The sequence below is a fragment of the Falco cherrug genome, chromosome 2 (assembly GCF_023634085.1).
Source record: "Falco cherrug isolate bFalChe1 chromosome 2, bFalChe1.pri, whole genome shotgun sequence".
Lineage (NCBI taxonomy): Eukaryota > Metazoa > Chordata > Aves > Falconiformes > Falconidae > Falco > Falco cherrug.
In genome coordinates, this window is record NC_073698.1 from 23425786 (window position 1) to 23451676 (window position 25891).

Sequence of the window (25891 nt, forward strand, 5' to 3'; positions counted from 1 at the left end):
TGAACCTGAAAACATATAAACACATCCATTAATGGAAAAATAACTGGAAGCGTAATCACATGTGCAGCTAACACAAGTCTCGGTGTCATGCCCTAAATGACATCCAAGGTTGCCTTTGTCAGAAAAGGGAACAGAACTCTGTAGTTTGCACCCTGATATTTTTCCACCTAAAAGTTGCCATAGCCCCTGAGAACTGTGAGCGGCTGCCCGAGTACCCCCAGACATCTCTCCTCTGGCACCATACTGCCTGCAGGTGCTGGCACTGCTCTGGACACCATGTGGTGAGACCTCCTGTTTGGCCACAGGATGCGACTGCAGACACTGTCAATGTCACACATGGAATTGGCTTACTGGTGTATGAAAAGACAGTAAAATTTCATGTACGGAACGACTGCAGAGACTACGTGATTTAAAAGAGGGAATTACAGGCTGCTGTATTTCTGAGCAATTTGTGTCATGCTGGATACTTGATGGAGAGATGAGTCATTCACCAGTTTGGTGTCCTTAGAAATTCAGACCAGCTGCTGTGAAAATCCCTTCCAGGATCACCCAAAAGCATGATATGAGTTTACATGTGCACACATTACAACAATTGCCAAACTGTGGTATATGAAAAAGCCACAACAGCCTAACAGTTACAATCACAGGACCAGAAAACATGTTTAGCTCTAGTGGGGACTAGATCTTACCTGTTACAATAAAGCTGATGTTTCTTTCAGATTTTCCCACTTTATTGGATGCCACACAGCTGTAGATTCCAGAAGATTTGGTTTCAGCTACAACGAGAGTGCTAGCAGTCTGCAAAAGAAAGAAGAGGTTTAGCTCTGGTTTGCTCAGGAACTCATTTAAAGCTTCCCTTCTCTTTCTCCTAAGTCACCACTGACAGTGCCGTGATCCACTCCCTCTGTTCATTCAGTGATGAGCACCACTGGGGCTGTTTAAAGAAGATGTCACCATATACAGCTTTGGAAAGAGTGGAAGAATAACAGGAAACAAGCTCCTTGGGTGACCCTGACATTATCAGAGCCATCATAACCAAAAATCTTTGAAAGCGCCTTTCAGATTGATTTACCTCTTGCTGCTGATGTAATTATAAGCTACAAAACATGAAGCTCACCACCTGAGGAGACAGGCAGCCTACAGGAGAGCTGAACTGCAAAGGGAATAGGTGAGGCATGCCTCAGGCATTTGGATAATGCTGGGAAAAAAGTATCCCTGTTGGCGCTAAATGCATTTGATTTCTCTTTCGTTTTCTCACATATGTATCAGGTGAGAAAGGATAGGGGAAAAAGAGACACTTACTCATCCTCTTTTGGACTATTTCCTCCTCTTGGATGTAACATTCCTATTATTAAATATTAATATGTCAGTTTTCTTTACATTGTATTCTATCGCCACCTTAAGAGGTTCAGCACACTAAAATATTCGCTAAATGATATGACTTGCAGGATGAGATGTTGGAAGGCCAGAGACAAACAACACCCAACGTACCATTAGAAAAATAAAAAGCATCATAGTAATAAGAGTTATATCTTCATGGTGATGGAAAGCCATGGTCTAATGACTTGGGTACTAAGTGGAAGAAGAAAGTTATACAGAAGCAACTGAGGTGTCATTCTGATATGGAGCTGAGACCCGGGGCATGCACACGGAGCTTAGCAGTGGGACATGCTCTCAGATACAACTTGGCAGCTTAATTTTCTGTCTGTCTCTGTTTTACTTCTGTAAAACATGCTTTGGCTGGAGCTACAGGCAAAGCTGAGGCAGCGACAAAAGGAAATTGTACTGCTGCAGAATCCCATTGTTTGGAATTACTTGGCTTTTCTAAAAATCTTCAAAATAATTTTTTGTGAAATTACTACATTCTTTTAAGTCTGCCTGATTGCTGGAGTCCAGAGACAAGCACAAGAGGATGAGTCATCAAAAATTAAGGACCAGATACCTACATTTCTACGTAAACACTGGCTGAACATTTGCACTGTTTCTATGTTTCCTTCTCAGAGACTTCATGGCTATCCCCAAACTCCCTGTTGAATCCCTAAATAATATAGATCTTCTGTTTTCCCAGAACATTCTTTTGTAGAAAGAGTCTATTACTTTTCCTACTACTCAACCAAACACAGTGGAGTCAAATTGTTTCATTTTGGCTTATTCTTTTTAGAAACCCATCCTATGGCAAATTCAAGACTACAGGTGATGCTAACAGCACCTCTACCCTGTTAAGCTGTCTCAGTGGTCAGCTACCTGTCTGCTAGCAAAATACACCTTATTTCTAGCCAGAATTGTTCTAGCCTACCTTTTTGGCTCTTCTGTGAGATGAAAGAGGCTCAGTAATACCGGATGGGTAATTACAGCCCTTAAAAAACATGTTGCTGTTTTGCTAAATTCAGTAGGCTGACCTCTACAAATTCCTAATTATAAAGCGTGGGCCCAGCCCTGTCTATATTTTGTCATTCTCTTTGAATTCCTTCCAGTTTTTAAACATAATTTTGCAAAGTGTGGACACAGGGCCCAGAACGGCGATTCCTGCAGCCGTTTTACCAACACTAATTCAGAATAGAAGGAAGTCCCGTAACATCTGCCAGAAGGCTAATGTGGGTGGTTAAACACCGCTTCTGCCGTCCCAGACTGTCTACCACAAAATTACCCTTTTTTGTGTTAATGGGTATTACCTCATAGCAACTTTGCCCAGGTAGGAACAGTGACCTAAAAAGCACGGTGAAGGAGAATGAAGCTCTTCTCTAACTCCAGGACACCTGTCTTTATCCTACCATATCCAGAACCAGAGCATTTCTGAGCCTGAAAAATGCATGTCAGTTATTCCTCCTGCAATTACTCCAATGGTTTGGAAAGGTTTTAGTAGTATCAAACTGTATTTTGTCCTGACTTTATCAGCTATCAGTTCTTAATGAAAATTTGTTCATTCTGACTTTTACTGCTCCAGCCCACTATGATGTATTACTTTTATTACAATATATACAGTTACACTAATGCAGTATGACTGCGGTTACTGAGCAGAGTGCTTACAGATTGTGCTTTTTCGTGTGTGTTAAATGGCCCTAGAGAACATTCCTCGGTACTGAAACTCAGCAATTTAAACTGTTAGCTTTTCCCCAGCATTGTTTTCCTTTTGACCAACTTGCACTGTCCCAAATACTCCTCTAGTGCAAGCCAAGGATCACTTCCAACAGGCAACTTCCATGCAACCAACATCTTTTGGAGGGCAAGGGAGATAAGGCACGGGCCTTAGTGCCAGCAAGCAGTCATTGGTATGTTTACTTGACTAAGGCAGAGAAAGCCATAGCGTCTAGGATAAAGCAAGACTGACTTTGCAACAGAACAGAATATTTTAGAGACAACATGTCTCTGCATAAATCTTTTAGCTTATAAATTAGTCATAAGGATAAGATAACATCTCTTTAAATAGTTTGTGAGCCCTCCAGTGGTGCAGTCTGTGTGCTGCATTGTGGATGCCAGCCAAAACCCACCAGAGAGGCAGTGTGTACAAAACCAAGCCTGGCACGTTGCTGTTTATTGAGCAAATTATGGCTGTTTGAGATCAGTCTGTGCTGCGTGGTTCCTCTACACAGCTGTTACTGAAAAAGGAGCAAGAGAAAAAGTTCTCGCAGCCTCGTATTGTCTGGCTTCGCGACAGAGACTTGCAGACTGGATTAGATATGGAAAGTCTGAATCCAGTTGCCATGATCCAACAGAACAGGGCAAATTCTTCCTGGCATGCTCGGCATCTTGAGCATCAACTGTCCACAAACCCCATTTACCACCAAAGCTTTGATCCTTTATTCCTCCTTTCTGTACCCATCAGCTCAGCTGAAGCACTACTCTACAGGCTCATCTGAAAGCCAGGGGCTAGGGAAGCAAATCCCATGCTGCTGCTGATTCTGCCAGCAAATAAAAGAGCCATAAAGCAGAAATTCTGAGAGATGGAAGAGCAAAAAAGATTTGTTTGTGGTGGAAACTGATGAGGAAAAGACCAGGGGGGGAAAAGAGTGCAAAGAAACCAGCACAATCATCCTTAGAGCCAGGGTGGGCTAGTTTTTCCCCTGGAGCATCTTCTTGAATATCTCTTGTCTCAAAGTAGCTTAGATAGAGGATCCTTACTGCTCCAGCTGACAGCAGAGAAGCAAGAAGGGTTTTCGGAAAATGGTGGCAACTTGACTCTTGCCTGACTCCTAAGAAGGCCTCTGCAGATGCTCGCATAAACATGTTCCATTCAGAGATTGCTGTCCTAACTTCTCAAAAGAGCCCATACATTTAAAAAGCAAAATATCGCCCTCTCAACATTAAGCAGGTTATTGCACATCTGCCAAATATTGTTGATTCCCTCCTAGTTACGCTTTTAAATCCTCACCCCCTTAAATTTATCTTTGGCTAAAGCAATATTATTTAGGAAGATCTATATTGAAATATTGGCAGCACACCATTTGATGGGCCTGCTTATGCCGAAGGTATGCATGTCTCACATATTGGCAAGGAGCATCAGTGCAAAACATCTGGACAACATGCTTCACCTTCAGGACCGTCACAAAGAAACACCAAAATATCTTCAGTAGCAGGACACGAATACGTGCAGGACAGCACCCTCTTCCCCCTTGGGGTCAGACAGGCAAGTCACCGCTGTGCAGCAAGCAGAGCTGTGGTTTCCCTCTGCGTCCCGTGTTGTCTGCCTCAAACAGGCCGTGAGGCTGAGTGCAGCTGGCCCGTGAGGAGGTCACACACAGAGAGCCATGCCACGGGCACTCCCTGCCCTCCTCCCCAGGGCTGTAGGTAGGGTGAGGCAGTGCTCGATTCGCACCTCCCTAGCGCACCAAGGGAGGGGATCGATTCCAGGAGCTGGAGGGGGCCGCAGCTTGGCAGAGGCGGGTGCCAAGTTCCACTGGTTTTAATCTCACCAAGGGCTCGGCTCAGCTGGCACTTCCCAGCGATCTGCTTATAAGTGTTGACAGCGATTCTAGTAGCACTCAGGAGGGCCCCAGGAGAAGTTATAACATGCTGAAGAGAGGCAAGCTCTGCTCCCACTGCTATCTTTAGCCTGGCTTCCTAGGAAGATGACACTGTCTGTCTGTCTGTCCATCTGTCTACCAATCTGTCCCTCTGTCTGCCAGTATCCTCTCCTCCCCCGTGCACTCAGCAATTTTTTAATCCATTGCCCAGTTTCAACCAGAATTGACAGACAACTCAAAGCTCATAAGATCTCACGCATTTCATGAAAACCAGCTCTTGGGTAGAGGAGAAAGATCTAAATGAGTGTTGCTGTAGTGAGCTAAACAGCTCTCTCTTCTGCTTTGGGTTCCAGATGGCCAATCAGCACAGATGTCCTGGCCAGACAGCTGGCACATGTAGGGACTGAGAATAGGCACAACACAGGCTTCCTCCTCTCATCAGTAATGAGGGGACATGGAAGAGAGCTAGAGGTTTAAGTCTTGGTCATAGAAGATGCAGGAGAGACGGACCCCTCCTGTTTTGCATGGTCACACCTTATCAGTCAGGTCCAGGAAGGACTGACTCTTCTGACTATCTAGCACTTCACCTTTATGTTGGACAGGGATGGTTTTTAACACAATCCACAGTCAGCACATGTCAGCATTGCTGCCAGCCAAACCAGAGATGGCCAAGGGCAAGCCCAGGTTTGGTCTTGCAGAATCCTGTTACAGGGACATTACTTTCCATTTTCCTGAAGTCAAGTGGCTTTGACATTCACAAGAGAAGGGACCACTAAAAACTTGTGTCAGTAAGGTATTTTTACAGTGGAAAACAAGGCCATACATACATACATAAACATACACATACAGAGATGAATGATAAACCACAACTTCATGCATTACTGTTCTTCATACACAATTCCTGGAGGCATGCATTGTGATACAGACCCAGCTTTCACAGTACTTGTTATTGTCAGTGGGACCCCAACATCTGCTAGCAGCAGAGGGACAGGGCAGTCAGGGACTGCCTGTTCCATTTCAGGTTCTCAAGAATGTGGCTCTAGTAGGTTACTTCCCAAAAACAAGGGGGTTTTGTCCCACTCCCTCCATTTTTTCCCAGTACTCAATTGCCCTCCAGCCTACTATCTCCTTCCCTTGGATTTATCATCTTTTCTTCTTGGTCAGTGCTTCCTACTCTCTCTCATCCATCTTAGTGCTCTTTTGTGCATTCTCCATGCCCAGGATCTTTGTCCACCTCTCCTACAGCTCCCTGTCCCTTCTAGCCCTGTACAAGGAGTACTGACTCCTTCTTTCAAAGCTGTTGATAAACCAGTGTGTGCCTGCACACACAGGAGAGAACAGTTGCCTGATATGTATGCACTGATATCAATGAATACACCACCTCTTTGTACCTGATTATTGCAGGTAATTCACAAATTGACATTTTAATGGACACTGATTATGCTAAGAATAAGAATCATCATCATCATCATCATCATCATCATCATCATCATCATCATCATCAGTATTGGCCCTGAGTTATACCTAGCAGTTGGCTTTAGCTGGGAACACTAGGAAGTGATGGTTTTTAGCAGCTGAATGACAGGAGAAGGACTGTGACCTAGTGACTGTGACCTGTTTACATGATAAGCCTAAGAATACCAGAACTTTGAAGGAAGTCACTGAAATGTCCAACAAAATGAGAATGAAAACTTTGGGTGTGGGAATCATATGACTTCAAGAGTTGTCTTATGATTAAGTATTATGGCTTATGTTACAAAGTTCTTCCATTATACCACTTGAGTTTCTCAATGTCCATTTAAAGAGGCTTCAGCGGAAATGTTACTAAACACTTGTTGTCACGGTTTCTCTGTCACCAGAAGAATAATGTAGCACAGGCTTCCGGCATTACTTTAGCCACACAGACACAGGGTTCGAGGTTTTTCTAGCTTTAAAAATATACTTGCGGCTACCTTGATAACCACAGATAAACAAACAACCAATCAACCTACCACAGCGAAAAGCCAGACTGGAGAGACTCAGATGTTGCACATCCAGGAAACGGGTGGAACTGGCACAATGTCTTTAAGCAAGGTGAAAACAGCTACCTCCATTGCTAAGAGAAACCTTTTGACCATTCCTTGTTCACCTCTTCCCTTGATTACAATAATCTCATCCTGTGGTCACCCCCATTTCTCCTTTCATGCTAACCCAAATGTGCAACTTTTTGAGTTTCTTCATCCATTTCCTACTGCTTTGTCTCCTACGTCTTTGTTGTTTCCATTGAACTTTGAGGTTGTTTTGACCATGCCTGCTATGCTTGGCTGTGGAAGTGGGGTAGACACTCTGTTTAGATAGCAGGACTCCATTGATGCGGAAGCGCCTCAGAGAGCTGTCCATAGCTGTCTGCAGCAGCACAACTGCTCACGGTAGCGGTCCATCGGAGCCAGACACTTGTGATGACGTGCTGCAGTCAGGGAGCTCAGTGCTATTAACAGTCTTACAATATCCCAGCAGATGAGGAAGGGTTTTGTCTGAGCTGTGTCCCTTTGAGTTTGCTCTGGGAGACCAAGAATGACTCTTGGACTGCAGAGTGAAAAGCTATAGTCTCCCACAGGAAAAAAAATATGATCCTGGATGCTCTAGAGCAGCTGTGATTGCACAAATCATACAACACAGCTTGGCCAGGAACCCAGGCTTAGAGAGCATTTTCTACTTACAATAGCAATCTCCAGCTGTGCTTGAAAAGCTATGAAAGAGCAGCAGAAATTAAGAAACCTTAGAATAGTTGTGAAAAAGCTGAGTAAAGAGATTGTTTCCCTAACCTCCCCTTCCCCATAGGGACCAGGAGGAATAAAACAATGCAAGGTAAACCTTTCTTAACTGAACTAAACAGCATGATGACAAGGAACACGAAGGAGAACCATCAAGTTTCACTGCAAAACTTTCCACACAACACATGCAGAGACCATTCCTTGGTTCATTTCTGGGCACATTTTTAAAAAAGGGCTGCTGCTTGCCAAAGACTTCAAACAAAACCTGCAGTTCTCCTGCAAGGACCCATTATTAGCATCTTCCTCAAGGGAGGAATTTATTTGCTGTTGACTGGAAGTTGCTTTGACATTTCAGCCACTCCTCTTCCGCTGTCTCCAAAATGCATGGCACACAAGGGGAATGAGATCTGGTTTTTAAGCAGCTCCTTTTGCACCCTGTGAGCAGGTAGAACTTCACCCATAGCATGGCTAGATGCCTTCTGGAAAATAACTGGTTCTTATCACCTTTTTTTCATCATTCCCCCTCCTGTGCCTGAAATGATTTCCCTTTCCTCCTTCAAATCCCTCCTTATGTCTCATTTTTCATGTGCTTTCCTACGATAGCCTCCCCTAGGAAGCTGTTTGCTCCCATTTTTGCCTTGATCTTTAAGCACATAGAGGTGGCCAGCTAAATAGAGCAAATGCCTTGCTGGGATCCAGCCCGTTCCCATGCACTGGAATGGTGCCACGAACACCTGTGGTATTTTCTACATAATACAACAGCAGGAGAAAATGCAGTCCCAGGCCTGATTCTTGGCTGCACACAAAGCCCTATTTATTCTGCGGTGTGTGAAAGGGCTCTAACAGGAGAATAATTACAGTTTATACCCATTTTCATATGCAGAAGACTGAAGGCAGCCATCAAGGAAAGGAGATCTATATCCCCAGTGCCCTGAGAATTACAAAAAGTGTTTCAGTGTCCTTAGAAACAACAGGCCTAGAATAAGGCAGGCTTTAAAATTTATAACCTCCTCAGCCATTACTGCCACAAACCAAACCAGCCTGTGAAACCAGATGCAGTGACAGTGCTACTGCGCAACTTCACTTGAGCTCCTCTGTAGCACAGGCTACCCAACCACACTAAATCAGTGTCATGTCTAAGCCAGGGCAGTGCAGATGATCTAGGGCATCCTTTAGTCAAACATCTTGATCTGAAGGTTTTAACTGATGGACAAAACTCCATGGCCCTTGGCAAGTTAACCTCATTGGCTTTCTCTCCCATGTTAGACTCAGACTACAGGCCTACTCGTCCTTTAGAAGTGCCTGCATCTCCCCATGGCTCATAAAGGGATGCTTATCTTGGACTAGACACTTAACGCTTAGGTAGTTAGTGCCGCTGGGGTGAATCCTACCTTGCTGTCTCTGACTGAGATCTCTCTTAAACTTTGCTTCTGTAATCTAGATTCATTTGGCCCTTTAAATTTTTTATTGCAAGAAAAGACCTGGTCATCTAATAATCTAGGACCACATCTGTGAATAAACTCTCTAATGAGAGTAAATTGTTTAATTCTCATAGGAAAAACAACAGGAAATTGTGCAATGTCACAAAGTGAAACAAAGATGGCCTGGAACCCTGCCCCTGTGCTCCTGAGGTGACCCAAGTTACTATAGACAAGCTCTAAGAAAGCAGATACAGGGAATCCCAGTGATACGCTGTCCTGGCGTGTGACTTACCTTAATGTGACTGCATGAAGAAATAAGTACATCTCTACATCTCAGTAGATAAATACCAAGTATGAAAGTGATTTGCATGTATGCAGCTCTTCAAATCTAAACAATATAAAAACACTGTCTTCTTCACTGTTACCTTGATGGCATCTTACAGTTCCTTTTCAACACATGATGTCACACAGAAAGGTTATCTGCTCCTAGGAAGCATACCTTATTTTTGCCCTCTATTACAGCCATTCGCTCAGTGACGCTCTGGATCCTGTTTCCTATGTTGCTGCCAGCTTTCAGGATGAAAGATCCTTCAGTATAAGAGCAAAAGCCATGCCTGAAGACAACAAAAATCAAAATTGTATTGATTTGGTGACAGACTGAAACATTCAACACACAAGACAAAACAATTCTTCTAGAAACAGTGATCAGTCAGGGAAAATTCAGGTGCTGTGATGACCAGGCAAGTACAGTTACTTTTTGTTAAATCTTGAGGTTTCGAGCCTGATGATTGGATCGACTTCCACAGCCCCTCTTTGAATATTAGCTTTCTGAAGTCGGTGTTAACCTTTAGCCCACCGTGGACTGGGAGGTCAGAATTTACAGTCTGAGCCTAGACCAATATCCCATTTCCAGTGCTCCTGTTTTCAGCCACTGCCATGGCTCAGGCTTGGCTTCAAACATGAGTTCATACTATTTTCAGCTTAAATTCAAGACAAGTTATATTTGGTTCAAGATCCATTCCATAATGGATTGGATGCTGTTTCACTGTGTCCAGGTTCTTTCTGTTATCATGAAAAATGATGCAAGTTCTCATTTCTGAATGTTTTCTTTAGTTCAGTTTACTAAATGGCAAAATATCAATACTGAGGTTCAATAACAAGACACACAGTAAAAATAACCATAATCCTGTAAATTAGCAAAACAAAGTTAAACAAAACTGTACCCAATTGCCAAAGGGATTTAAATGTTCATTTAATCTGAAAAAAAAAATCAAAGTCATGCTAATGAATGGAAATCTCAGGGAAAAAAATGCTTTTGCCTTATGCAACAAATTGGCTTGTAATCAGAACATTCAGGTGTGGTCATGGTAGAGCTAATTTGTTTCCCAAAGCCTAATTTGGTACACATGGAAATAAACACATTGGAATGCTTCTTAAATGCTGTCTGTCCCTGTTCTACTTTGAGGTTATCTAGTTTTGCTTTTCATCCAAAAATTAGTTGCTGCTTGTTCAATTCCAGCTTCATCAGTAGAGCTCAACCCTTCAGCAGGGTCAAGCTCTTTCAAATACGGTATGTTCCTTTGATCTTCCATGGATTTGAAAGATAATGACTGTAGTATCTGTAATCAAATAGTTCTGACATGTATATCAGTTGTTTAGAGAAAGGACCTTTAAAGCCCAGTGACTGGATAACGGCATGTGATGCAATCCTGACCAAAGAATGAGGTTCATTTCCCTCCAGCTAACTGTGCAGTTTGCTTAAACTTTGTGTTGTTTATAATATCAATAGTACACTAACTTTACATGTTTAATTGTGCAGCTATGCGTCAAACTGGCCAGCATCTTAGCAGATATTACAGCTTAAAGAAATGAAGATATGTAAACTAACTTGGGCTGTAATCATTAGCACAGATACATGATTGTCTGTCCAAGTTTCTTAATGTGCATTGAGAGGGTCAGTGAGCTGAAAAAGCCCAAACACAGGAGCAGGCCATGGTCATTCATGCATAGAGAGAGGACAAGGAGCAACAGCCCTGTCTACACAACCATTTCTTCCAGAGTCTGGTTTCAAAGCCAGCTTCCATTGATGATTGTTGAGGCTAGGGTGGATGGAAGACAGCTGCAGTAAGACAGATGATGCATTCAGGTAGGAAAAAATGGTTCAAAATTGTTCAGAAAGGTAGATGCCATTTACTTTGCACCTTTAATGCTTTAAGAAGTCTGGTTCTGTAATAAGACTAGAACACAGAAGACATGGTAATGTTGGTAAGCTGATAACATTTCCATGCCATAGCATATATCAGAACTTATTTAACGATACCAGTACTGTAGGCACACAATCAGGCAGACTCAAAGGCACATCCCTGTGACTGGATATTTGGGCAATCTCTGTACAGGAAGACAGAGACCCCAGAATCTCATTTCCCCCATACTAAAAAAGTCATTTTAATTATTTTTTTCCTTTCCCCACTGAATGAATATGTTTATTTATTTCTATGCTGAAAATTTGTGCTCTTTAGTATAAAAGTCCTTACAGAGAAACATATTTTGGTAAAGGACAGAAAGAAGGTATAATGCATATTCAGGAACTGCTTGTGCATCTCTGAAAAACATCTTTAATCTCCTTTCTTGCATCTCTGGAGCCTCCAGACTTAGTTGTTACTATATTCTTCCTCAGAATTCCTTGGAAAAGACTATATATTTAGGTTGCAATGTCTCAGGGATGAGGACAGTGTTATGTCTTTGCTGATGCTTAGCAAAATGAGGTGCTGATTACTCATTAACAACATAATACAAACTACCATCATAATTACAATAACATCACAATAACAAGAAAAACACTTGTAAAACCCTAGATGAAATACTAGCCCTGGAGTCACACATGCAAACTCTACTGACTTTACATATCGTACTGTCTCCAAACTGCCAATTACAATGTTAATGCAATTAATGTAGAAAATTGTATACACTTAATAGCTATTGTCCGTGGTTTTAATAAAAAACGGAGCCACAATCAAGCTGAGGATATGTTAGCCTACAGCCCACGGTACACAGCGGGAGATGCAAGTACTGTGGTACACACCACTTTGGCTCCACGGGCTGCTGGATCAGCAAACATTTACAAATCAGTTGCAGTACGGCTGCCAGGCAAAGTCTAGGACAAGGCTCAGACTCATCCTTTTGGATGCAGAACCAGATGCTTTCTCTCCTCAGCTGCCAAATGCCCTCACTTTAACCTCAAATACACTAACACAGCTTAGGGACAACACACAAGCCACCTCCAGCCTCCTGAGCTGGTTACTTGGGTTAGTACTCAGTCATCCTGCTCCTTGCTGCTGCCAGCAGTGCCACGTGAAGTCACTACTTAAGCCAGCAGCATCAGGTAGAGATGGGGAAGGGACAAATGGGAGTAATTAAGGGTCCTGCCTCCCAACCTGACCTCAGCTTCTAACAGGCATTTTGTAACAGTAAGAGAAAAGAAAAAAACTTAGATGTAGTCATCAAACCAAATGTTTGTTAAGTACAGATGCTTGGAAAGAGAGAAAAATGAAAATATAAAAATTTACTCTGGCTGGGACCAAAATACACAAGCATCTTCCTGTTAATTCAATTGATGTTTCGTTGCATGTGTCCTCAGATAACATCAGCTGTGCATTTTTTTGCTTTGCAAAGAATTTACAAGTTACTTCAAACTATCCACTCAGTAAAATAGCAAGGGTATCCTATTTGTAGGAAGAACTGCCCATGGGAAATCCCACTGCATTTTGGATGTCAGAGTCTTAGTCCAGATATCTCCGGAGCACATGAATTCCTGAAATGTTTTGTTGCGGGATGAGCCTGATTGCTTTGCATCTTCAGGAAAGCTTACAGCAGGGTTACCGCCAGGTTAATGAAAAAGCACACAGTGTGCGCAGAGATTCATAAACAAGCTGTTATCTGCCAGCACATTTCTAAGCACTTCTTACACCTGTTTCCCTGCAGACCTTTCCACGTCCCTACTTTGTGGGTGCGACTACGCACGTGTAAAGGTCCTATATAATAAATGCTAATGGAGGGTGTGTGCAAACGTATGTCTACAAACATTACGCAACCTCAGAGCAAGGTAATCAGACTCCGCTGCCTCACTTGAGCACTGGGAGAAGCAATCGGGTTTCTCACCTCCTAAGTAGTTTTTTCCATGTGCCTGCGTGCATGCTGGTGTGCGTGCTTGCCTGTGTGCACGCACACACACACCCGCCTGCACAGGCACGCTTCGCCCTTTGTGTCAAGACCCTGAGAAACTGGCTATTCCTTTGTGAAACCAGAAGCCATTAATTTTCCCGAGGGTTTTGGGAGAAGCTGGGTGCGGGGGTCAGGAGGCGAGAATGGCTGTGCTGGCGCGGGGGGTCGGGGAGCCGGCAGGATGCGCTGCCTGCCTGGGCGCGGAGCACGGGGCGAGCTCTGCCAGCAGACCTGCCCACCAGCCGTACCCTGGGGAATGTGTGCTTCTTTGGAAGGGCTGGGGGTGTTTTATGCAATCAGAAGCAAGTTGAGCTTTATAAAAGGGGATGTGTGGAGCTGTCACCGGCGGGGGCCCTCGAGAAGCGGCTGGGGGGAGGGGAGCCAGCTTGCTTCTCAAGAATACATCAAGCCCTTGAGGAAGCAGAGTGTGCCATGTTTGAAGATGCAAAGATAATCACAGTGCTGGGAACAGTCTTGTGTAGCGGAGGAAGCCAAACAACAAGAGGAAAGCAGCATATGCTCCTGATTTCGCACAGGAAGCTAGCAGCACCTCCTGCCAAAGCGAGATAAGAAAACTCCCATGGCCTATTCTGGACAAGGCCGTGGTTATCAACCTTAGCTTCACACTGTCCTCACTCTGCTGTGCAGCCCGCTCCCCTTCCTAATGAGTTTCAGAGCCCTCACCTCTATTAGCATACAGCATGCCAAGCACAATAGTGTGGTATATTTATAACTATCGACGGGGAAAAGTTTCCAGGGTAAGAGTGTACTTCATGTCATCTTGATGTATTTCACTGAAATCAAACTACAACCCAGCTCCAAGCTAAAGTCCTGCCTATGAAACTACTGGCCTCAGAAGAAAAGAGGTTTTGTTGTCACCCCAGTGATTTATAGCTGAGCACAGGAGCTGAGGTAAGGGATTTGTCTAAGTATTCACAGGACAGACTTGACCCTCTGTATGACAGATGGTCCTAAATGAAAGCCTTAGACCCAGCTCGTCCAGACACATCATCTTCCCCATCCTGGAGACACTTCTGCAGTTTGCAGTTCAAGTAGTACAGTGACAAATACCAGTGGAAGAGCCTCAATCCCCACATCAGCTGGAAAGATGCTCATCCTCTGTCTCCTCACCTTCTCGGCTCCTTCCTCCCAAACCCTCCTGTGTGACGCCAGAGGCCATTGCAATCTTTCCCTCCTGCAACATCCCATTCAATTTTCTAAGCATTCCTCTTGGCAAAGCCACTCACAGCCTCAATCACACTTTTATTTACTGAGGTAGCGTTTGGCAACTGCACCAGTACTAGGCGCAAGAGGAAGCCACCCTGTCACTGACGGTGACTGTTTTAGAGAACAGTTAACGGCAGGCACAACATTTTTCTCAGTGTCTATCCTTTTTTTAGTGCAGCAATTAATTCCAAGCAGCATCGGGCCAATGTTATTACAAATTCACGTTGGGGTGACTCACATCTTTCAGGAGGTGATGGTGACAACACTAACTTTAAAACAGGAACTCTGGAAATTCCTGGAATTGTAAAGAATGTATAGGAACTGTTTTCCACTTGGAAGTTCTCAAAAAAATCTGAATGACATGGGTCTTGTCTGCTCCACACCTCAGTGTCTAGCACCGTGCGATTGGTAGCACAGGGCTGGCATAGCCACGTGTTCGGGGAAATACTGAGTCAATTTGAGGCAGGAAACAGGGAAAATAGTAGCAGGGAGCATGTACAGATTTTGAAACATGCTCTGTGAGGGTGGAGGTGGAGAACATGTGCTGGCTCACTGCCAGCATGCTCCACAAGCTTTGGCTGTGGACGTGATTCTATGATTTTAAGGAGCTATGGTCCAAGTGTTCCTGCTCTAGGTCAAAAAGGATCAGTTAGAGGTTGAAATGTTGGCCCTGCTGCCTTTGGTGGCAAGTCTGCAGCCAGCTGGGCACTCATCCAAAGCACCTTCCCCAGTATGAGGGTTACTGTGGCTAGGAAGAAATCTTCTACAAATGGTAGGAGCTGGATACATTTTACATCATATATTGTAGTTTGTTTATTTATTTAGGAGCTTAGCAAGGAATGCCAAACAACAAATCCTGGTGAAAGTGGTGCAGGTTCCTCCTCTGTGTGTCTTACTCACCCCTCCGCTCTCACTGTCACTGGTCCCTACTGCTTTCCAGTGCAGTGTCAACACTTGCCCACCAAAAGCAGACGGGACATCACCAGCCCATTTCACCTCAGACATGCTCATGACTCTTAGAGAGCAGTAATTCTCCTTTGCTACTCCTCAACCTCTGTCTCCAGTGCAGGAGCAACTATAGACCAAGGGCCCTATCAACTGTGCTGAGAAGTTACTCACTGATGAGATGCAGGGTGGCTGGAAGATTTCTCAGTGGCCTCCACACATTAGGCTGGGTTGGGGCCCGGATGCACTGCTCAGTTGCCAGAGTGAGGACTGAGTTGTTTTCTGTTTTGTAGGATGCTCTGTGTCCTTATTGAGGGGGATACTTCAAGGGAAAGTGCATTCTTTAGGGGAGATCCCTAGTGTCCTGAATGCCTCGTCATCCTGGTAAACATCTTTAAAAACAGTAGGGTATATTGCTCTATAGAAAAAGAAAGTGTTTGACAGCTGCACACTGCTTTTCTTGCTATTATCTACGTGCAATAATATGATTATCTACATGCAGATAAATGGATAGTGCTCCCCTTCCATGTTCATCCTTTCCAAACATTATGACTTGCCCTGAACTATTCCAGTATGCTACCACAGAAAGCTGATTGACCTGAACTATCTCAAAAGAAGCAGTAAGGTCAACAGCAGCCTTACCTATCCCACCTTTCAACCCTTCATCAGCCTGTGCTCGTATTTCCACAGGAAAAAATCACTTCTACATCTTGCACACCTGAGCACCCTGCAACACCAGCTATTCATAACAAAAAATACAAATGTCTGAGACTGAGGGTCACCAAAACCCATATTTTGCTTCCAACTTCTTTGCCAGTACTTGAGACCTCTGGCCATTAGGGAATATAACGGTATTTGAAAGTAATTTTTCAGGTGTTTGCACATCCTGAGGTGACCTGAAATTTTCTCACCTTGAGTTTCTTATCAGATAATTATATTTTGCCTCTTGACCCTCAATTTCCTGCTTCACACTGCTTAACATTCTTCATGAACTCAGAATACCATCATATTTCAGCCAATCCTTCCTTCCTTCCTTCTTGTCCGCCTCCTTTCCCTCCTTTGCTAGACTGTAATCACTCTCATCACCCGTGCAGTCACTGTGACTCAGCCTCCACTTTCTCGGTCCAAAAGTGACAACCATGTCCTCCACAGAGGAGCTGGATGTTGGCTGGAACTACAGAATTATCACGTAAAGCATGAGGTTTCCACAAGCACCTAGAATGTCTTTCAGTGGGAAAAAGTGTTTGATTTTAGTAGTCTATAGTACGGAAAGGAAGGGGTGTTTTCTGATTTGGTTGAGCAGTCAGAAAGCTAAAGAGAAAGGCCAGGAAAAGTCTACACACAATGTCCACTCTTGCATTCCATTCCTGCCATTTCCAGTCTATGTTCCCTATATATAAAGTCCAAGATATTGTTCAGACCTTTCTGGCAAAAGTAATTTTTCATGCACAAGTCACTGCTATTAGCTCACTAGACTTCCATCCATAACGTAGAACTATAGCATTCCAAGATCCAGGTATCCCCAACAGCTTACCCCTCATAATACCAAAAATCCCTTCCTTTCCTTTGCTGTCCTGGCTGGATCCTCTTGGCTGTAGAAAGAAGTAACTCTTTACTATCTATTTACACAGTCCTTAATACCCCCTGTCTTGCTGACAAGCTGGAAGAACAACTAACACCATTTCCATTTGCCAGTGATCAGTGGAGGAGATGAAAGAGTTATTGCTACACTGAGATTGTGTTTTTCAAGATTATTTCTTTTCAGCTTCACTGCAAGTAGGGGTCCGAGAGCAGCTCTGGGCTGACTGGAGCAAGGGACTGGAAACAAGCAAGCAGAAAACAAGGAAAGGATGAGAAAGAATGGAGGGAAACATTTTTAAGGAGAGAGGGGAGTTGATTAGAGGGAAAACAGGAAGAGAAAATACTGGCAGATGTGGATATAAGACCAAGGATCCATCTACCCCATATCCTGTCTCAACAATGACCATAAGCAGGTGGCTGGGGATGAGTAAGAGCAGGACTAACTTCAGATACTTCCTCCTAATACTCCCCCAGTCACCAATTATTATCAGCTCGGGAGCTTCCCACAATGGAGGCCATTTCTACACTTCATTTCTCTTTCAAGGCTTTGTGCAAACTTTTTAAATCCCCAAAATCCTCCGGCACAGAGCTTCACAGATCTGCTATCCACTGCATGAAGAGCAGTCTCCTTTTCCTGTTCCAAATTGTGCTCCTCTTGGCTTCATTCAAAGGCCCCTACTTGAACTGGAAAAGACATACACAACTGATCCTCACACGTGTGTCTTTCATAAGTCTGTAGATCTCTTATCATATAGCCCCAAAGTCACGCCTTTTTCAGTCTGCAGAGCCTTGACCTCCCTCCTCACTCACCCCTCATACATTCCTCTCATTCCCTGAAATTCCTTTGATCCTTTTTTTGCCCCTCACAGTGTGCCTCCCAGTTTGGCTGCATCCTTTGACAGGAAAGGATCAGAAATGCTCATAGTATAAAAGATGTCGGTAGTTTATGGATTTATGTGGAGTTATCATGGTGTTCTCTATTTTGTTTTTTATTTCTTTCCTGGTAATTCCTAACACTGGATTTGCTTTTTGCACTGCTCATGCCTGTGATCACTTTCACAACCCCGTGCATCACAACACTCAGATCCCTCTTTGTGGTAGTAGTGATCAGCCAACAGCCTTTTCACACTTTATTTTACATGTGAAAGCAAGATTGTTTTTTCTTATGTACATCACGCCCACTTATCTTTGGTTAATTTCATCTGCCACTTTATCACTCAGATACCCAGATTCATATAGTTCTGCATTTCTTTGCAATCAGGCTTCATGCTTAGAAATCTGAATAACTTAGTATCATCAGCAAGCTCTGTCACCTCCTTACCACCTTTTCCAGGTTATTTCTGAACATGTTGACAAGTACAGACCCTAGCACCAGCTCCTGAAAAATTTCACTGGTCGCCTCCCTACGCTGCAGGAACTGGCTGTTCCCTCTTAACCTCTGTTTTCTATTTTTTAACTGAGTATCTTTTTCTGACCACGATCTTACCTCATACGCCGTGTCTGTTCAAAGCCTTCTGCAAAGGCTTTTTGAAAGGCGTACACGTAAAAGGAAAAAGGATGCTAACTAAAGTTTGTATATTTTTGTAAAAGGTGTACTTGATCCAGTAATAGTACTCCATTCATAATCACTCTTGAGCACACACAGAGTTTGACCCGGTGCCTTCCTTTGGCCAAGAGCCCCTGCTAGCGCAGGAGCAGGTTTCTGGCTACAGGCTGGGACATCCCACTGGTTTGGACACCGCCAATGTGCGGGGCCTCGCTCACGACGTGCAGTCCCCACGTACAGCTTGTCGCAGGCTTTATTGTCTGTGGGCTGGGCTGCAGTGAGTAAAAGATCAAGCAATAACGTCCCACCATCAGCATGACCCTTATGTGATGCCAGAAGACACTGCAATCTTCCCCTGATGCAACATCCCATTCAATTCTCTAAACATGTGAGTAAGGACAAAAGTGTGATTCTGAGCAGAGCATCCCTGATCATCTGAATTTTACTGTAGAACTTATGTTTTAGGTTTGATCAATGACTGATTAAAAAATTACTTGGGCAGTGTGTTTCGTTTTAAAACATTTCCTACTAAACTTGAAAAACTTTGATTTAAAGTGATTTGAAAACCAGCAATATTGAAATTGGAAAGCTTAAGCTTCTGGTTCAGCTAAGACCCGTGATCAAACCATTTACAGCTTACAGTGTTACCCTGAGGATAGACTGGGGTAAACTGTACTCAGTATGCAGCACGTATTTGTCAAGCTTATTTATCCATATGTATATGCCAGGTCCGATTCATATGACATTAAGTAAAATACAAAAAATATTTTAAAATTCTGAAATGCTGAGGACAGCCCTACTAGCTGTTTTCAGAGGACAGAAGGTGTTCACAAGCAAGCATTGACCTCTGGCTCTCAGTGGAAGTGCAGAATGAGATGCTTCAGCACACTGCTTGTTCAGGCTGAAGCAGATCAGATGCTGTTTCACTCCTCTCTTTTGGCTTCAAACTCTCTGCCAGTCCATGCTACTGCAATGTACTCTCATGTCTGTCCTCTGCATTTTTTGAAAGATATGTTGAAAAACACAAGGTCTGATTGTTATTTATGCTAATCTATTTCCCCAACCCTAGCAAAATAAGAGAATAGCTAGCTGTTTTGCTTTTTTTTTTTTTTTTTTTTAATATACCCATTCTAAGTACCTTTACTAGATCACCACAAGAAGATTTTCTTGTAGTAGAGAGTGGAAGGCACGAATGCCACCAGCCAGATCCTCAGCCAATGTGGATTTAGAGCCGAGGATCTGGCCACATGTCAAATTAAACAAAGGCATTTTTGAACTACCTGTTTATTAATGGCATCTGACCTACTTTTACCAGTGCTAAGGGCTCAGACTTCCCCTTCCCGAAAATAGAAGGTGGCATGGGGAACAAAAACAGTCGCTGTGGACAAACTAATGGGCATCGATGTTTGCAGACACCCAACAATTAAATTTGGGTGGTTCAGTACATTTCTAATTAAGTACAATTAACACTTGTTCTTTACTTGTTCATTTTACATACCTCACTGATGTTCCAAATCTGGTTTCCCCTGATAATCTATCCAAGCACATCCTAATGATTCTGCCTTTCAATCCCTTATTAATACACTGACATAGACAATGCAGAAATGCAATTAGACTGCTACGCACACATGGCCTGCCTCCTCTTTCACTGGAGCTGGTGGGAGTCTGGCCATGCACTTTCATTACGGTACTTCCAGTCTTTCTGTATCTCTGCAGAAGTTTCAAGGAAAACTGCTAGTTTTTGCCTCCAGAGATCCACAACATGCTCCTATTCTTCCCTCTGTAGTGCTGGAGAGCTATTCCTATAGAAAATCATATGTGTGACCCTGCAGACAAGCCTCAAAGGGATGTAATATTCCCTTCTTATCACACTGTGTTAAATCAGTAGCAATTTCAATGAGGACCCACACACATCAGAGCGCTACAAATGTCACGGTTTCCTGAGATTAGCTCTTTGGCAGCAGTACCAGCATAGACATTGCGACACAGCCCCTGGTCCCTGCTGCCTGCTTCTGTCCTCAACTTCACGTATTCAGCCCTTCATTCCCAATCCCACCGTTCAGGTGGTTTTACCACCAAGTTCATATCCTGACACTATAGTAGTCAGGGAGGCAGAGAATCAGGGACCAGTTTTTCCAATGACTTTGTTTTTGTAGGCATCTCCACGGTACCATTTATGTTTCTCTTTCCCTCATGCACACACACACACAGAGGAAAAAAAAAACCCAAAAACCAACAACAACAAAATAATGCAGACTGATGTCACAGCAGGGTTGGAAAAATAATAATCCAATATTCAGTTTGAGGATAAACAAAACCGATAGTTCAAAGAGAGAGGGAAGCAGCGAGGTGATGGGAAAGTTGGAGCACCCAAGGTAAAATTTCAGTGTTGTATCTGTTTGCAGTTTCTGAAGGGCCGATCAGTCAAGCCTTGGGCAGAGCACGATGAAGATGTCTCTTGAGCTGCCTATATGGAAATGTTCAGAGAAAGAAACTACCCCAAACGACACTGCACAACCGCTGAGGAGACCAGTGCTTCCACTGAGCAATATCAGCATCCCACACGCCTTTCTTGGCAGGCTCTGCCAGGCCAGTTTAAGATAAACACAAATCTGCTCCAGAGATTCAGACGAAGAACAATTAACATCAGGTGATCCCAGCATGCAGATGCTCACGCTGCAGCCTCCGAGCTGATCAGTTTTAGGTGGAGCCCAGCCTGGCTGGCTCCACAGACCCTCGGCGTGCCCTGCCGCTGGCTGCCCCTCTGCATGCCTCTGCTGGCAACCCAACCTCAGCCAAAAGGAGGCCAGAAACAACAACTCCAGGGCAGTAGGGAAGGGGCCAAGGAGGCTGATGGACACTGCAGGACAAGCGTCCCACAGGCTGCCTTCTGCTACAGCCACTGAGCAACCACGAGCTGCCCAGCCGGGGAATGTATATGCCAGCTACAGAGCAGCAGAGCAAGCTGGAGTAAGATAGCACTGGGAAAGTAGTATCTTGGTCATTTAAGAAAGACTAATCTGTAATTTTTTTAATTGCATTTTATTTTAACTCTCATTGCATCTTCTACTGTTTTTGCCTGCCATCTCTGAATTTATTAGCTCTGTATAAGCTTTTAAAACCCCAAAACCATTACTTTTTGCCCCAGACAGTTTTTCTTGACGCTTCTATGTTTCCTTGCTGGGGTGAACATCAGAAGAGAAGGTTATTTAATGGCAATAGAGTTGGTTTAAGCAATTTCAGCAGAAAATAAAGAACAGGAAATTTTAATGTTGGTCGCTCCACATTCCAAGAAGTCACATTTGTTGAGCAATTTTACAGATTTTTTTAATTTTTTTTTTTTAAATTTGCTACCAGGAAACTATGGAAACTGTTTAACTTGGCTGGCCTCCTGTTACTGGCCTGAATGAAGCAGAGAGAAAAGTTATGCAAATTGACTGTATCAATCACAAAGCATTAAAATATATCTGCATTTTATTTAAAAGCAATGGAATCCATTGAGGTATTTTTAGATTTTTTTAAGTAGAAATACTGTCTGGAACAGAAACTGAAAGAAGGAGCCAGATAACCTAATGGTTTCTATTAAGGAGCCCATAGGCAATAGTGTTTCAAAAATAAAGTCTAATTTATCCAGTAAGTGTCATTCCCCAGCTTGCAGTGATAGTACTCAAGTGATGTCAAGTTAAGCACATATATAAATCCTGGAGCAAACAGATCTGTGCACTGCAAGGTCTTCGCAGCAACAGCATCTTTTTACTCAGTGCGCATTCTGTCCTGTGGCATGAGACTCAGAGACTTGATGAGACTCCCCACTGCCAGACACTGAATAACGGTAACCTGCGGGGATTTATTAACTTAAGGTACAAGGTACACCTGTGCACAGAAATAGGCACTACTTGAGCACAAATAGAACAACATTTTAGCCTTGGAAACCTAATATTGGGCAGGTAAATCCAAAGAAATGTTTTAATGACAGAATAAGATTTTTTTTTATCTGCTGCACAAGCTAAACACACCTTAAATCTGTTGTTTAGGCAAACCTCCCCCTACATGAGGAAAGTATAGTGAAATAGGTGGGATTAAAGGGCTCTCCAGTTCTTCAGCAAGAACACTCGAACTGGCATAGCCATCAACCTAGGCGAGGCATGCCAGCTGCCAAGGTAGTCCACTCTTGCTCCCTTCTTGGAGCAGGAGACAAAATGTAATTATCAGGTATTTCTGCCTTTCTGCAACAGTCAATTGTCACCATATTATTCAGAGGAAGTCGTTCCACACCTCCTAGGGAAAGCATTAAAAATGGTGTTCTGCAGACTACTTCAATGAGCATTTAAAAGAGAAGGAAGGGGAGGGGGTTAAAGAGAATCGGCACAGAACAATTATGAAGGCAATTTGGAAGCAAGTCTGGAAACAACCTTGTAACTGAGCCAATAGCTGATTCAAATTGTTACATTTCTCCTTTGATCACCTGCTCAAACACACTTCTAATTAGCATTTAATTGAGTCTACAGTTTAGCACATTATTAAACACCTGCTAGCGGATATTAATTTCTGTTTCTGATGACACACTCTCCCGTGCTGCAGTGCAGATCCCTGCCTGTTAACAGCAGGAAATATTTGACAATGGACGAGCACCACCCCAGCTCCCAAAGAAGAGCCAACTGTTTTATCAGTGCCGCACTGTGATTTCAGCCCAGGGTATGCATAGATATATAAACATTTGAAAGAAACCAAAAGATTGAAACTTTGCATATATGCCTTTCACAGGGTTTTTTCTACTTAAGAAGTACTGTGATTTCTCTTCTCTTTCACTTTGCACCTATGAGCAAAAATAAATTAATACTCAGAATTTTGCGACTTGTCCTTCGAAGGTAACCGAACAGATAGAGTAAATGCAGCCCTCACCTGTCCTCGGAAAGCAGAACCTCAGGTTATACCTATTCCGGCAAAAGGAGAGATTGCTAGTGCCACCTCTTGGCGAGAAGGGCACAGAAGGCCACCCATTAGCATAGTCCCAAAGCAAAGCGTAACTGGAAAAACTACGTGCGCTTCTAGGGAGTGCTGACCGCTGTCTCACTGATCACAAAGCACCCTTAATTTGAAATAACAGGTTTATCCTATTTAATTGAAGGAGGTGTCTTGTATCCCTGCAGTTAAGCATGTGATTAAATGTTTGGCTGGATTGCCACTAAAACCCAGTGCTAGGAAAGCATTAAAGAAGTTAAATCCTACGTGAAGTGATTATCTTCAACTGAAGCTGAGAAAGTGTTGGTTCCTAAACGTTTGTTAGGTTTTTAAATATCTTCATTGTGCTGTGATCCAAATACCTTGCATGTTTGAACCTTCTGATAGCAGCTTAATGCTATTGCCATTGTGGAGGTTGAATGTTAATCATTAAGACTGTGTCAGATTTCATGATGTGGGAAGAGCTTTGGATAAATGAGTCAACGCACAAACTTGTAATTGTAAGAAACAGATTTCAAAAGAAATCTTAAATATAAAAGAGGATTAGTTAAGTGCCACATCAGCATCAAGTAAGCTTGTATGGTGCCATTTGTATTTCATCCTGTTGAAATATCAGCTGGAGAAAGCTGGGCCCATTTGGCTCGCTGAACTGAATCTATGAGCCAATGTATTGTAAGAGAATTCAACCTTCATAACGGAAAGAGTCTTTAAGATAGTTTCTGTTGAATTTCAGAAGAAGTCATGCAGGGAAATCACTGTGTGTGGAGGAAGGCGTGGTGGAAAGCATGGAAATCTCCTCCGTGAGAAAGCATGTGAAGTTTGAAAAGCATTATCTGCAAGGCTTCCCTCATAAAAATTAAAAAGCAATTATCACCTTTAGACATTGCATACATGCATAGCAGTGAACTGTAAATAAACTTGTGTAGCAATACAAAATAACAGCTCTGCCCTCCATTTTCAAATAATGCAGAAAAAAATGCAGTGCTTGCATGTTTACTAAAAAATACATGGATTAAAGTTATACAAACTTTACTAACTAAGCATTGGTCATGGCAAGCTTTATTCTTGTAAAAAAGTAAATATTTAAATGTAATAGTAAGGGAAGACATGCTACACGTAAGGAAGGAAGTTGTCCTACCTTGTTTTAGAATGGTTTTGTCTACAGGGATACCACATCCATGTAATTTTAGGCTGAGGAATACCATACACTGTACATGTCAGCACTTGTTTGCTGCCCAGTAAATACAGGTTGGGATCAGGGAATGATGACACAGCATTTTCATATATCTGGGGTTTCACTGTAAAGGGTAAAAATTAAAAGCAATTAAAACCAGCTAATTTCCAGTGTATTGCATGATCATGAAAACGCTACATTTCTGCAGGGTGAGTAATAAGAAAAATCCCCAGGAGAACAAAGGAAAACAGCAGGCCTAAGTGAAGTCAGATGAGCAGTTAGTAACACATTTAAGTCATCAGGAACAAGTATTTGACTGTGGAGGACAGAAACCCTTCTAACGAAAACCAGCAGCTGTCTTCTGATTGCGAGATGGGTCTATCACCCTGCATATGGGCCTTGGGTTTGGGTCCATGAAAGCCAGCAAGAAAACCCACAATGACCTGAACAGTGCAAGATCAATAAAAATCTAGCTCAATGAAAATTTAGCATTTACATGTTCAGGAGAAGAATGGGAACATATTGTAAACTTACCATTTACTCTAAGGGTGACTGTAAGGTTCTTAGACAAGTTCCACTGTCGTATGCTCAGTATTATAGTGTAGTTTCCTGCATCTTCCTCAGCAACATCCTTGATGATTAATGAATAGTCTTTAACCATGTACCGAGCACACTTTTCAGCAGCAGGTAGACCATCTTTTAACCTGTTTAAAAGAATTCCAGAAATCAAACTTTTGAAAAATAATGTTGCTTAAACTGCCTGTGCTATTTCATTTCACAACATTTCTTAATCTTTGGGCAAGGATTGAATTTACAGTCCAAGATTCTGTTTACCAGAGGTTTATCCTTCCCTTACAAATAAGATCGCTGATATTTATAAAGCACTTTGGATAATACCTTTGTATACATTAAAATCAATAAGGATCTGATAGAGTATTTGAGAGTTGCTGAAAACCACAACTGTCTCTCTGATGATCCCAGTTTTCCATGCTTGTGCCGCCATTTAGTCTAGAAGACAACCATTTTGGCTGAAAGTCATTCACACAAATAAAGGTTGCATCATCCAGAGCTGACCATTTCTCTATGACCTCAGAATACAT

At 43.0% G+C, this 25891-nt stretch overlaps 1 protein-coding gene across 2 annotated transcripts in view; it reads right to left on the bottom strand.

Annotated features, from left to right (window-relative positions):
* FLT1 (fms related receptor tyrosine kinase 1) overlaps nucleotides 1-25891 on the bottom strand; it is a 117848-nt gene that overhangs the window by 54019 nt on the left and 37938 nt on the right. For both annotated transcript variants that reach the window (XM_055702683.1, XM_055702684.1), the window contains exons 9-12: nucleotides 25326-25495; nucleotides 24756-24915; nucleotides 9635-9749; nucleotides 690-798 (exon numbers count right to left, since the gene is read on the bottom strand). In XM_055702683.1, coding sequence (XP_055558658.1) covers nucleotides 690-798; nucleotides 9635-9749; nucleotides 24756-24915; nucleotides 25326-25495 — 554 coding nt within the window. The remainder of the gene's footprint in view (nucleotides 1-689; nucleotides 799-9634; nucleotides 9750-24755; nucleotides 24916-25325; nucleotides 25496-25891) is intronic.